At 41.1% G+C, this 15,647-nt stretch overlaps 1 protein-coding gene across 1 annotated transcript in view; it reads right to left on the bottom strand.

The window, feature by feature from the left end:
* The window catches only part of LOC127452521 (glutamate receptor ionotropic, kainate 2), a 415,871-nt gene that overhangs the window by 65,322 nt on the left and 334,902 nt on the right, over positions 1–15,647 (bottom strand). Inside the window, exon 14 of the mRNA XM_051718020.1 lies at positions 13,828–14,045. Within this exon, the coding sequence (XP_051573980.1) occupies positions 13,828–14,045 (218 nt within the window). The remainder of the gene's footprint in view (positions 1–13,827; positions 14,046–15,647) is intronic.

Raw genomic sequence — 15,647 nt, 5'->3', positions numbered from 1 at the left:
GTGGGTCCAGTGCCACCAACTGGCATTGCTGGATGGGGCGGTCCAGCTGGCTGAGGACCAAATGGCAGCGTATTTGGGGGCCGGCGAGCCCCCTTCATGCTCTCTCTCCTCCTTCATCCTCTCCTTCCCCTCGTCCTGTTCCTATTCCCCGGAAACTGGGAATTCTGACCCCAAACCCAGTTCCCCGGTCCTGTGGGCCATTCAACCCACCGGTCTTTCCTAACCCTCTTCGCTCTCTCCCAGAGGCTGGTGAATCCACTGCCATGGGTGTGGGTGTGAAGTCTGGGCCGGTCTGCTGGAGCTGTTGGGAACCTGGGTATTTCCAGGACCAATGCAACATGATGGATGTGGAGACATTGGTCTGGATCCCTGACACACCACAGGCCGCTCCGATCGAGCAGGACATCAAATCCGGCTGTATAATAGGGGTGCTCGGCCACAATAATTTACACTGGGAGAGAAAGTCCTTGTATTGCTCCCAACATCAAGCTCTAATTTGCATGCCAAGTGGCAAGGACCCCCCTTAACTCCTATGTCCCATGAAAAGACGGCATTTTCCACACCGTCAGGATTACACCAATTTGTGACACTTCCGTTCGGTTTGTTCGGGGCCCCGGCTACGTTTCAGCGGCTCATGGATCGAATCCTCAGACAGCATGCTGCTTATGCAGAGGCACCTGCAGCATCTGAGGACTGTCCTGAGGTCATTGAGATGGGCGGTATTAATGGAAAACCCAAATAAGTGCACAATTGGATGGGTGGAAGTATGGTATCTGGGATTCCACTTGGGTCATGGGCAGGTGCGGCCCCAAATTGATAAGATAGCAGTGTTTGCTGGCTATTCTCGTAGGTTTGTGCCTAACTGTTCGACCATCACCAGCCCACTAACTGCTCTTACTAAAAAGGGGCACCAGATCTGGTCCAGTGGTATGGAGCCGTGTCAGCAGGCATTCAAGCAGGTGAAAGCTGCACTTTGCAGCGGGCCGTTATTGCATTCTCCTAGCTTCTCTCTCCCTTTTATATTGCAGATGGATGCATCGGACAGGGGGTTGGGAGTGGTACTGTCCCAGATGGTGGAGGGGGAGGAGCGCCCCGTGCTGTACATTAGTAGCAAACTAAGCGTTTGGCCATCAAGTGGGCGGTCCTCACTCTCTGGTACTATCTGTTGGGGCATGCTTTCACCCTCTGTTCGGACCATGCCCCGCTCCAGTGGCTCCATCGCATAAAGGATACCAATGTGTGGATCACCCGTTGGTATCTAGCTCTCCGGCCTTATAAGTTCAGGTGGTCTACAGGCCGGGGGCACAGATGGCTGATGTGGATTTCCTCTCCAGAAATGGGGGGGGGGGGTAAGTGACTGGCCTTGAGTCAGGCGATGAAAGTATGTGGTGATGTGGGCGTGGCCGAGCGACGTCTGTGGAAAGCGAGGAGAGGAAGAGTGGTAATGATTGACACCTGTGGGAAATCACCTCTAACAGCTGTTTTGTGTTGCAGTGAGAGCTGGAGGGGGTTAAAAGGGCAATCCAGACACCCAGAGGGAGAGAGACCGACCTGAGTGTGTGTGTGTGCACCCTGCTGAAAAGCAAACCGTGTGTGTTATACTGAAAAGTAGTGTAAATAAAGAAACTTACATGGATTGTTTATCCGGTTCCTGCTTTCTCCTTCCTTCCTGGACAAGTGACTTATCACAGATAGTTCACACAAAAATCAAAATTCAGTCCTTGTTTACTCACCCCTGTTTTGTTATAAACCCATTTGAATTTCTTTCTTTTTCTCACAAAGGGAGAAAGGTGTGCTCTGTGATGTCATCCAATGGCAGTTTATAGTGACCACCTCTATAAACTTCAAAAGGACTCAAAAGTATAATTCAGAAGTCTAATAAATGATTGTATGCAACTCATGCCTTGTTCTGAAGGCATTTGATAAGGTTTGGTGAGAAACAAGCAAAAATCAAATAAATTATTAAGTGAAAATCTTCACCGATCATTGCTGTCCTGTGCACATTCAGGAGACTGCACGAGAGCAACAGAATGGGCTGTTTATGCAAAAACGAATTTGATTATCTATCGCCACAGGGATAGTAATAACAATTCTTAAAAAAAAAAATCAAACTTCTGGCAAACATTTGCAGCAAATAACAAGCTCATTTGCATCTGAAAATAATGAGTGACCAATTTGCAGCAAGTTTGCAGTAAAGGCAAACACAACACAGCTGCACAAAAAACAGAGAACAGAACTTACTAAACATGTTCGAAGGCGAAGAAGAGATGCATTTCTATGCCCACCTTTATTTAAGGGAGTACTTGGAAATTAAACAGAGAGATGGAGGAGGCTGATGCAGCCACACATACACAGTCAGCTACAGTCAGACAGAGAGTACTGGAGACCGCAGTCTTTTGGAGGTTTTGGATGTTTCGCTTACCAAAAGTGAACTGGAAGAACCGTAAAGAAAGGCGGAGGGAGCCGTTTTGTCTCCCGTCTTCTCCATGCTGAACTAGTGTGGGTGTGACAGACCTCCGACTGAAGAGAGTGAGACCTCAGCAGAACATTCGGCAGTAGTTTTTACTTGATTTTGTCGTTTTGGGATAGTGAGATGCTGGCTTCAATATACTGTTATGAGAAAGATTTTGGACCAGTGCCAGTTCATAGCGGACGGGACTCTTGGTGCGACGCCACAAATATAAACCAAGCGATCGACAGAATGTCCCATCGTGGCTGGATATGACAAAAACTCTGATTAACATATAAAAGACACCTTTTATCACATGTCATTCTCAGCCTCCTCCATCTCTCTCTGTTTGATTTCCGAGTACTCCGGTTCAAACAAATAAGGCTGGGCATATATATATATATATATTTTAATTTACGAAAAAGATAGAAAGTCATAAGGGATTATAATAAGACAGGGATGAATAAACAATAACTGAATTTCAATCTGGGTGAACTATCCCTTTAAAATCAACAAAACCCACCACCCTACCCTAAACCTTAAACCTTAACCTAACCAATGGTGTCATAAAAGCAAATGTGAGACAGAAAATGCAATTACTAAAGAAACCACGTCATTTCATGGTGCTTATGTGGTGCTCATACCCTCGTACCTGTCCTTCGCATCGCTCTATCACTTGAGATACCGCAAAATTGGATCACAAGCTCGTAAATGTAGTTGTTTATGTAATGCAAACATTAAATGCCTTTTATTGCCATGGTTTGTGTGAAAATGAATAAAATATGTTGTTGTAGCTTCTCAAATTTTCATATCACCAGAAAACTCCCTCACTATGAACAATGAGCCACGCAAAACTCATAGTGTTGATCTTAATCTATTTAAAATGCCCATGTGTGACTGGTTAAGCCATTTGGCATCATAATTGAAAACAAAACCCCTATGTCACAGGCATTCACGTTTCCCGAGTTGCCTTGCTGCTGAACAAATGATTCTCCTGGTTGATTCACAGGTCTCTGAACATCACTGTGTGTCTGTACAGGTGTGGCTGCTCTCTTCTGCTGCTGCTCAGATTGCATTGGGAACTGTGATTCACTTCCTCTGTATATCTCATCTCTACAGTCCAGAGGTCCAAAGAGAAATACTCACTGATGTTTGATGAGATGAAGATTGCTCAGGAAATATGAGCATGTGCTAGTGAGGGGGTTGCAACAGAGAACTGGCTGCAGATTCCATTAAAACTTCCTCAACCAATTAAAAACATGAAGATAGCAGTTGCAGTGGTTAGATGAGGGGAGCAGGAGTCGAAAAGTGAACAAGCCAAGTAAGAATTCACTAAACAATTATTTCAGCAGTATTTCAGCACAAATAGACTGACGTTGGGCCAACAGAATTTTTTCTTGGAATACAGTTTGCTGGGGAACAATTTTTATTATCATAACTGGGGTATGACTGGGGTATGACTTTCATTTCATTTGAACTCGCGAACATTTATTCACATTGGTTAATGTTAAATCAGCAAAAAATTTTGGTTTGCAGTGGTGAATGTTTAATCTGTTATTTTCTGTACACATTCTGCTCTACTGAAGTGACCTGTTTTTTTCTGGGTGTGTTTCATGTCTTCTGATCACTGTGTGAAGAACAGACCCAAATTTATGTCTTAATTCAACAATCACGGTCCCCCGGCGTCTACCACAATAAATCCCGCACTCATTTAGAATTTTATTTAAAATAGATGTTTGAGTAAATTTTTGATTGATCATGGCAGCAGTGTCTCATAAAATGATGATTAAATGGCAAAGATTGGGCATATATCCAGACGTGTGATGTAGTCAAGTGCATTTTGACCATTTTAACCCTTTCAAAGTAAGTTCAAACCAGTGCGATCTGAATTTACGAGAGACTGAAGCGGTTGTCATAATGAATCAGCTGCTCAAATAGTCTTTTCAACTGTAATTTCCACACCCAAACTGTCCACTTCCTCCAATCACCACATGAGGTCTCTCTTGCCTGAATTCTGAGATGCCACCTCATCACACTCACCTGTTTCCTGTTTAGCTCATTATATCTGTGTATTTATATCTCTGCCAGTTCTCTCAGTCTTCACAAAGTCTTTTTTAACCAAGTTAGCATTCCCGTTTGCCTGACTTCTGCCTGTTTCTTTGTGTTTGCCCACTCTGCCTTCTGTTTTGGATTGTTTACTGTGTTCTCATCATCTGGTCATCACCTTTGCCTACTTCTGACTCTATTATTGTTTGTTCCCATTAAAAACTCTGCGTTTTCCTTGTTTCAGAAGACTTCACCACTCAAGGATCCAGCAGAGACTTCACCACTGCATGCGGAGCTCTCATCTTAAGCCACTATCTTAGCCAATCATCACCACCAGCTCGGCAGGCTATCAGCAGCCATGGAAGAAGTGTTGAGCTATCTCCGTCAGCAACAACCCGCAGCTTCTGCCACATCCGGGTTTCCCACAACAGTTAACTCTGCCTCTACTCCTAAGCCTTCTACCTTGTCTTCCCCCATGCCCCAACCGGTCAGCCATAATCCACATCTGGCCCTGCCCGACAAATTCGACGGTTCCCCTGGCCAGTGTAGTGGTTTCCTCCATCAATGTTCCATCTATATCGCACAACAATCACAAACCTTCCCCGCCGAGGAATCCAAGGTAGCATTTATCATGTCATTATTGTCTGGGAGAGGTTTGGAGTGGGCTACTGCTGTGTGGGACCGTGATACTGAGATTTGTTCATCCCTAGAATGTTTTAAATCTCACTTTCGGTCCGTTTTTGCTTATCTGGAGGGGGGCAAGGTTGTAGAGAATCGTCTACTCACCTGTTGCCAAGGTAAATCATCTGCTGCAGATTATTTCGTACCCTGCCAGTCCCACAGAGCAGTTGGCCGGACGCTCCTCTCAAAACCATCTATTGCAGGGGACTGAACTGTAACCTTAAATCCGAATTGGCCAGCCGAGCCGACAACTTCTCTCTCGAACAATACATCATGCTGTCCATACGTATTGACAACCTTATCAGAACCCACACTCCAGCTTCCCATTCCCTCAGTTCTGCTTCCTTCCCTAACTACGTGGATGTCACCCCCGAAACTATGCAGGTTGGCCACACACGGTTAATTTAGGAGGAAAGACAACAACGCCTTTGACTGAAACTCTGTATCTACTACGGTGAGGCAGGACATTTTCTGTCCTCCTGCCCTATTCATCCAGCGACTGCCAACAACACTAACTCAGTGAGTCATTTTCCTGTTTACCCTGTAATTAATCAGAGCATCACTGTAACAGTCATTCTCTTTACCGAGACATCTCATGTGGTAATCCTAACCTTGATCGATTCTGGAGCTTCTGGTAATTTCATTTCTACCAATATAGTAGAAAAGCTCCGCCTTGATACTGCCCCTTGTGTTCCTTCTATCTATGTCACAGCATTAGATGGTCGACCCCTAGGCCCTGGATCCATCCGTAAAGTCACCCTTTGGATCGGAGCTCTTCATGAAGAGGAACTGCAGCTATTGGTCACTCACACACCCATCAATCCTCTAGTTCTGGGTTAACCGTGGCTTTCTAAGCATGACCCCACTATTTCCTGGAGAGAAGGTGAGATCCTTCAGTGGAGTTTTACGTGCCTCTTCACATGCTTGAAATCAGTTCACCTCATACGCTGCCACATGGCTCAGGTGCAAGAGGAGGAGGGGCATCTCCCATCCAATGTACTCACCGAATACCAGGATCTGTCTCTAGTCTTCAGCAAAAGGAAGGCCACAGAGCTCCCTCCACATCAACCTCAGGACTGTGCCATTGACCTTTTACCAGGCACGCACCCACTGTCCATCCCCGAGGCCAAGGTCATGGAGGAATATATGGAGGAAGAACTGCGTCTGGGTTTTATCTGTCATTCTACTTCCCATGTGGCTGCTGGTTTCTTCTTTGCTGAAAAAAGGATGGAGGGCTCCGATCATGCAACGATTACTGCGGATTGTTCTCATCATCTGGTTATCACCTTTTCCTGCTTCTGATTCCGATATTATTTGTTCCCATTAAACTTTATTTAATTTGTTGAATGGAATCAACAAAAATTGTTAATAAATAAAATAAAAAAAAGCCCTCTGCAAATAGATCCTACTACAAGAGTTTTTCTTGTTACATCAACATCACAATATCTTGTGGGGGCCTGGGTAGCTCAGCAAGTAAAGATGCTGACCACGACACCTGGAGTCGCAAGTTCGAATCGTGCCGAGTGACTCCAGTCAGGCTTCCTAAGCAACCAATTGGCCCGGTTGCTAGTGTGGGTATGGTCACGTTGGGTTAACCTCCTCGTGGTTGCCATAATGTGGTTCTCGCTCCTGGTAAGGTGCGTGGTGAGTTGTGCGTGGATGCCACGGAGAATAGCGTGAAGCCTCCACACACGCTAGGTCTCTGCGGTAACATGCTCAACAAGCCACGTGATAAGATGCACGGATTGACTGTCTCAGAAGTGGAGGCAACTAAGATTCATCCTCCACCACCCGGATTGAGGCGAGCCACTACGCCACCACAAGGACCAAGAGTGCATTGGGAATTGGGCATGCCAAATTGGGGAGAAAAGGGGAGAAAAGGGAGAACCCCCCCCCCAAATGTTAAAAACATTCACATAATCACAAAATAAAAGTTTAAATCTGTTACCAACGGAGCTGGCTGTTTTGATGTAGCAATGCAGTGATGCTTTCTGACGTCAAACAAAGAATGTACAAACTTGTCCACTTGAGCCTTCTCCCGTTCTGTCCGTCACTCATTCTCACCATTTCTGGTGCAACAAAGTTGGGCTAGGTTTTTAGAACCATCTATGCTTGACGAACTGCTGCATTGCAATGTGAACGGCATGGTGGCACACAAACTGGCAATCACGACCGCATCTACTCTATCATAATTATTATAAACACCTAAAAATTATATTACATGTTTGATAATAAAAAATGTGTCCTCAAGTGCATCTGCTGTGAAGTGTAAGATAACATTTTTTAATTACAGTGGGCATTAAAGAACTCATGCTGAGGGATCTGTCAGTACAGGGAAAAATTCCAGCAAAAGGATTAGAGGGTTAGTTCAAACAAAAACAAAAATTCTCTCATAATTTACTCACCCTCATGATATCCCAGGTGTGTATGGCTTTCTTTCTACAGTAGAACACATTTGAAGAAATATAGAAAAATATCTCAACTCAGTAGGTCCTTAAAATGCAAGTGGATTGTGATCTGACTTTTGAAGCACCAAGAAGAACAGATAGTCAGCATAAACGTCACAGATACGACTCCAGCAGTTAAATTAATGTCTTATAAAGCAATACGATCACTTTTGATGTGAAAAAGATGAATATTTAAGTACTTTTTAACTATAAATAATCACTTCCGGTCAGTAGCGGTAGTATGGCATTTGTATGGATGACATTTATGCTACCTGTCTGTGATTTTAGGAGCTTCAAAAGTCAGATCACCATCCACTTGCATTTTAACGACCTACTGAGATGAGATATTTTTCCCAGGGAGCCTGCTCCACTCCTCTTTTTGATCATAAAATCTTTTAATGCATTGAATGTGGCATACTAGATGTGACAGATATTAAGATGCCTCTGAGCAGAAGAGAACAAAGAAAGCAAACCTCCAGAGAAGAGATGGATCATATCTGGTGTTCTAAACCTGCTTTGGGTTACAATATTCTACAATGTAATGAATCAGACTTAGGCAATATATTCAGCTCAGGGAACTGTTGGCTTGCAGATGGTGGAAGCCAAAAATGGACATAATCTTCTGCTACTTTGGCTTTCTTTTCATACTATAGTACTAAAGCACACCCTGACATAGTGCACGGGTGAAATTCTGTTTCAGTAGAAAACACAGAGATGGACCTGGAGCTCAGAGTGTTGAACATGTACAATATCATCTTGAAGCAGTGTTTAACTGAAGTGTCTTTTAGAAGCATTAGTTCAGGTATAATTTTACTTGTGATACATCTCTGCAATAAAAAAATGTGAATCTATAAAATTTGATTAATGTGGTAACTAATATATATATATATATATATATATATATATATATATATATATATATATATATATATATATATATATACTCTTAAAATGTTTCTAAATAGCACCATTTTAGGGTTATTTGCCTTCTTAAACAGTTGAATGGTAGCATATCATTTTATCCATAAAAAAAAAATAAAAATAAATATTGGATAGTGAAATATTTTTTTTTTTATAACATTAATTTTAATTGTTCACAATATGACCAAAAATGTGTAGGGTTTTACCAGGAAAGTAAATAGGGTTGTACATAATAAAACTTTGATATATAAACTTTAAAGAGAGAGAGAAAAAAGAAGAAAACAAAATGGTAACACTTTTTTAATAAGGTTGTATAAATTGCATTTGTTAATATTCTTTAACGTTCATTAATAAATATGTATTTTTGTTTATTGTTAGTTCATCTTATTTCAGAATGCAATAACCAATGCTAACATTTACAATTTTAATGTTAATTAGTATATGTAAGAATTAACATTAACCAAGAATAATAAATGCTGTAAAAGTAGTTTATTAGTAGTTAGTGTTTACTGTTGTGTTATAATATTGTTATTGTGTTATGTGAACTAATGTTTACATACTGTATATAAACTTATTGTAAGTGTTGTCAACAAAACAGATATTCATCCAGTTGGCATTTAAGTTATATGACAGAACTCATAGAGCTACAGAAGATATTTTTGACCATAAAATGCCTCTGAATATATACAAGAACATAAGGCAGAGGTCAAGATGAACCACACAAAGTCCTTTGAAACAGCTTATTCTCAATTTAGCACCAATATGGCTGAGGATTTCACTGAACTGGCCACAAATGCTAGAACAATCACAAACCCACTGAGAGGACACTCTCTGTGGAAAAATATTGACAAAAACAGACATTTAAATGTCATGTGATCATGTGCATGACCCTTTGGGACTTCATAAAAAAATGCAGAGGAGATTTCACACATACAGGCACTAAACCTGTGCCTTCATAAAACACCTCCAATCTTTGTCATCTCCAGCAGACCATGGCAATAAAAGCTCTGACATGCGCCCTCAGTTATGACTTCAAGAATAAAGTCTTAATCCTCAAACATTTAGCTTTTTATAGCATACTTTCAACCCATTCTCATTCCCTAAGCATCCCATTTTGACACTTGTACAGAAGCCGTCCACGTCTGCATGATGCCCCCTGGCGTCCTCTTATTGACGCTGTGAGAAACCCCATTGTTTTCAATGAGAAAACTTTGTCATCAGTTATCAGTCTTTGAATATTATTTTGTGTGCTTAACCTCAATGTTTTATAATACTTATAAATATATTAGTGTGATATTTCATTATACAATCATATGTATTTTAGATCCCCTAACCCAACCCCATTTTTAAACCTAACCGATAATCAACAATATAAAACATGAAAGAGACACTTAGATATTCATAATTTGATATGCATTACACTATTTATAGATATTTTTAAGCACCCAACTGCACATTTATGCCTAAACTCAACCAGTTCTCAACAACAGAAAATACGTAACAAGCAGATAAAGTACAGTGACGATCATTTATTTATAAAAATGCACTATAGTAATATTCCAAAACATACGATAGCATTGTGTGTGTAGCAGAGTGAAACTGAAGGTTTTAATCGGTAAAAATATTCCCCCTCCGTGAAGGCATCCTGATCCTGTGTCATCCTGATTCTACTGGCAAGTCTCATTCAAAAAATACATGTACATCCGAACTTAAGGTCGCTGTAAACGGTCACAAGACACATGAGAGCCAATGGTAAGTACTTGAGCTCGTGACAATCGGTCATGAAACACGCGAGAGCCAATGACATAATTGCTGAGTCTCTGACGTCAAACCCATGTCATTACGCGTGAGGCAGCAAATTTTGAATGTGTTAATACGAAACTTGTGCAGGATGTGTTATGGTGGATGCCGGGTGACCGTGATCAGTGATAAAAATGTACATTTAGGTTTGTTCTTCACATAAAATTATTGTAAGACTCGGAATACACCCGGAATGAAATGGGTCACTTCAGCAGTGCAGGATGTGTACAGGTAGATTATATAGACAGATAAACAACAGATTAAATATTAACCACTGTGAATAATGTAGCTGATTTCAAATGAAATGAAAATCATACCCCCAACATATGTCACAATGACAAAATTGTACCCCAATGTATAATTAAACAATGCTAAAATTGTAATGCCTATCGCATCAGTCAGTTGACATCAAACATTTCTCACTGAAAAGAACGCACTTGCCGGTTGCATCGGAAACTGACACCAGAGGGCGCTTTTGGCGTCTGTAGATTGACACGCTGGGCTGTTGCACAAGCGTCAGTCTTTGATGCCTTGGGAGTGAGAACGTGTAGATACTTCAGATCCCATTTGAAGAGCCAGATTTCACATACAGTTGTGCTCAAAAGTTTGCATACTCTGGCAGAAATTGTGAAATTTTGGCATTGATTTTGAAATATGATATGACTGATCATGCAAAAAACTGTCTTTTATTTAAGGATAGTGATCATATGAAGCCATTTATTATCACATAGTTGTTTGGCTCCTTTTTAAATCATAATGATAATAGAAATAACCCAAATGGCCCTGATCAAAAGTTTACATACCCTTGAATATTTGGCCTTGTTACAGACACACTAGGTGACACACACAGGTTTAAATGGCAATTAAAGGTTAATTTCCCACACCTGTGGCTTTCTAAATTGCAGTTAGTGTCTGTGTATAAATAGTCAATGAGTTTGTTAGCTCTCATGTGGATGCACTGAGCAGGCTAGATACTGAGCCATGGGGAGCAGAAAAGAACTGTCAAAAGACCTGCATAACAAGGTAATGGAACTTTATAAAGATGGAAAAAGGATATAAAAAGATATCCAAAGCCTTGAAAATGCAGGTCAGTACTGTTCAATCACTTATTAAGAAGTGGAAAATTCGGGGATCTTTTGAAATCAAGCCAATGTCAGGTAGACCAAGAAAGATTTCTGCCACAACTGCCAGAAGAATTGTTTGGGATACAAAGAAAAACCCACAGGTAACCTGAGGAAAAATACAGGCTGCTCTGTAAAAAGACGGTGTGGTTGTTTCAAGGAGCACAATACGACAATACTTGAACAAAAATGAGCTGTATGGTCGAGTTGCCAGAATATGCAGAATATATCGGTTACAATATGCCCGACAACACCTTGACATGCCTCACAGCTTCTGGCACACTGTAATTTGGAGTGACAAGACCAAAATAGAGCTTTATGGTCACAACCACAAGCGCTATGTTTGGAGAGGGGTCAACGAGGCCTATAGTGAAAAGAATACCATCCCCACTGTGAAGCATGGTGGTGGCTCACTGATGTTTTGGGGGTGTGTGAGCTCTAAAGGCACGGGGAATCTTGTGAAAATTGATGGCAAGATGAATGCAGCATGTTATCAGAAAATACTGGCAGACAATTTGCATTTTTCTGCACGAAAGCTGCGCATGGGACGCTCTTGGACTTTCCAGCTTGACAATGACCCTAAGCACAAGACTAAGTTGACCCTCCAGTGGTTGCAGCAGAAAAAGGTGAAGGTTCTGGAGTGGACATCACAGTCTCCTGACCTTAATATCATCGAGCCACTCTGGGGAGATCTCAAACATGTGGTTCATGCAAGATGACCAAAGACTTTGCATGACCTGGAGGCATTTTGCCAAGACGAATGGGCAGCTATACCACCTGCAAGAATTTGGGGCCTCATAGACAACTATTACAAAAGACTGCACACTGTCATTGATGCTAAAGGGGGCAATACACAGTATTACAAACTAAGGGTATGCAGACTTTTGAACAGGGGTCATTTCATTTTTTTCTTTGTTGCCATGTTTTGTTTTATGTTTGTGCCATTCTGTTGTAACCTACAGTTCAATATGAATCCCATAAGAAATAAAAGAAATGTGTTTTGCCTGCTCACTCATGTTTTCTTTAAAAATGGTACATACATTACCAATTCTCCAAGGGTATGCAAAAGTTTGAGCACAACTGTATAGTCTATTGAACTGCTTTATCGAAGTAATTCAGATAGTGAAGAAGGAATTCAAAACAGGACATTCTTAGAGGATGTGTACATTAACTCTGATACCTCTCATCACTGTTGCACTATAAATTGCCAATTTTGAGGCACTACTAAAAATATGAATTTTCTATTTTTTTTTTTTTACATCTCAAAATGGTGCATTACTCAAACCTACTACATCTGGGGCCATTTTCAAACAACATAACATTAGTCAGTAATTTTATATGCACAGTTATAATCAAGCTACAGCTGGTTTTTGAGTAATTGAGCAACAGTAAACATGACAGTGCGTAATTGAGTATTTGAGCCCCCGTGCCACCTCTGAGCAATTCGAATGTTATGGATATGGCATTTGCCATCTAAATGTAAAATTTATCTTCTCATATAAAGTACTCATTACCAGTATATCAAACCATTGGTATAATCATAAACCCCTGCAGATAGAATCCAGACATCAGAAAATTGTCAGTCTAGACAAGTTTTTTATTTTTTTAAAAAATGTTTAGATCGGGAAATTAACTCGTGCTATGGATGTTACAAAAATAGTATTGAAAAAAGGGGGGGGAAATCATCCAAAACACTTTGAAACATGCAGACTTTGACCTCTGAGTCATCGGTATGACATATATTGAAATTGCAAGATTGGTTGAATTCACATTGAGCTCAAGAAATGGTGCTGTGCAAGATAATTTGTTCATCACAATTAGCATGCGCACAATGACAAGGTGAGTTATGGTCCAGTTAATGTGTATTCTGGATGAAGCGATACTACAATCTCCTTTTCTAGTTCTGTTAGTCCGACTTCATAAAAATCAGACTGGAAAGATTTCAGTTGGACAAAAGCGTTTACATGGCATTGTAAAAAGACAAATCTATTGCTTTAGTCCAACTGACATTCAACTTTTAAAGTGCATGTAAAAGTACTGAGTTTGAGGAGAGGCAATGGTGTATACAAAAGGGGGAACATGTAAGCAAATGTCATAAACCAGATTTGAATTCACATTACCCACGTGAGCGCCACACCTCAATATTTCAGAGCATAAGTGTTAGCCACATGAACTAACCACAAATTCCAATATTACAAATACATCTTTTCAATGTAGCCAGTAATTGGCCTTACTGGTGGCTCAGTTAGCAAGGCTGTAATCAATTAAAATACATAATTACATCACAATCCTATTTAAATGTTGTCTAAAGGAGGGATGAGATTGTGTGGCAAGCACAAGTGTCATGACAGCCCCAACTCACCTTAAAGAAGGTCATTGTGGAACCATCTTTCACTACCCCATACTCAATCTTGGTCTGTTTGGCCAGATCATCAGCTGAATCAATTGGAGACTCCATTCTCTCCACAGTGAGGAAGGCAGCTAAGTTGGCCGTGTAGGACGAGATGATGATTAGGGTAAAAAACCACCAAATGCCTCCTACTATCCTGGTGGAAAGGGCTTTGGGCATGAGCTCAGATCCTAGTGGAGAGGAGCAGAGATTGTGGTCAGGATAGAGCAGTGGTCGCAATGGGAGGACCAGCACCAAGGCTTCATCTACTCATACCTGGCACCCCAACATGCTTGGAAGATTGAACAAATCCCTGCTGCAAAATCCAGCTTAAGCTGGTAGCTGTGTTTTGGAACATGGTAGCTGATTTCTAACTGGACATTTGCTGGTCCAAGCTGGTCAATAGCTGGTTGAACAGTCACCATATTCCAAAAGCAAGCTTGACCACCATAAGCTGGTATGACCAGCTGGTTGCTGGTTTGTTGCTGGTCCAAAATGGTCTGCCGGCTTGGACCAATGCAGTCTCATGACAATTCATAATAATTCGTATGAGATGTTGAAATCATAAGATATTGCACAGATTCGCAAGTATGACTTCTATTTCCACAGAGACCAATTAATCAGCAAACAAAAATTCAAATCGATGTAATGCAGGCATGACATTTTTGCTATCCTCCTATCCAATACTTTATTTTAAGAAAGCAAATATATGTGAACAAATTTGGTTCCTCATTACATATATATTTCAGCAATACAAATGACTGATGTATGTCAATAACTTGTAATAAGCTACCCTTGTCTCGTTCTAAACCCCAATGTTTTCTTTTTTCTGTGTTGCACAGAAGTTATTTTCCTATTAAATGAGTTAAGTTTAGGGTTTAGGTGAGGAGTTACACATTATGTTTAGGTTTAGGTCTGGAGTCTGGGTTAGGAGTTAAACTTGAAAAAAAATCTGAAGAACGTGCAAAACCCTGTGTGATGAGGAGGAGGGTGTGGCCTGGCCATGAGGGTGCATGGCCAGCACTAAATTAGATGATCAGTGGGAGAGCGAGATAAAGGGGGGCCGGAGATGCCAGTTTGGGAGAGAGACTACGCGGCCACGTTGTATGTGTCTGTGTTCATGTTTGTTTTATTTTAAGTTTCTCATTAAATTTTATGTTGACTGTTCAGCCGGTTCCCGCCTCCTCCTTGACCATCCTTTAACTAGGAGGAGGCAGGAACAGGCTGAACAGTAACAGTTAAAGGATGGGTAAGGAGGAGGCAGAAACTGGCTGAACAGTAACAATTAAAGGATGGGCAAGGAGGAGGCAAGAACCGGCTGAACAGTCAACATAAAGTTTAATGAGAAACTCCAAATTAAAACAACATAAAACGAACATGGACACAGACACACACAATGCGGCCACATGTGTCTCTCTCTCTCCCAAACTGGCATCTCCGGCTTCCCTTTATCTCACTCTCTCACTAATCATCTGATTCAGTGCCCTCACGGCCTGGCCACGCCCTCCTCCTCATCACATCATGATGTTTCTCTTTATTCAGTGCTATACAGCAGTCATTCTTCTAATAAAATCATGGGTTAAATCACTAGGTTTAGGTAAGTGGTTAGACTTTATGGTTAGGTTTAAGTTTGGGTAAGGGGTTAAATTTAGGAAAAAGCATAATAACTTAATTTGTTGGCTCCTGGGTGTAAAAGACTTGCTTTTTTGAATGAGCCAACTTGTAAAATTTCTTACAATTTCACCATCTCTTACTAATTATTATGACTTCTCATGAGACTAAGTTGTAATCAC

This window comes from Myxocyprinus asiaticus, chromosome 15 (genome assembly GCF_019703515.2).
Source record: "Myxocyprinus asiaticus isolate MX2 ecotype Aquarium Trade chromosome 15, UBuf_Myxa_2, whole genome shotgun sequence".
NCBI classification, from domain to species: Eukaryota; Metazoa; Chordata; class Actinopteri; order Cypriniformes; family Catostomidae; genus Myxocyprinus; species Myxocyprinus asiaticus.
Note: the sequence above shows the minus strand (reverse complement) of the source record. Positions and strands in the feature narration are given on the sequence as shown.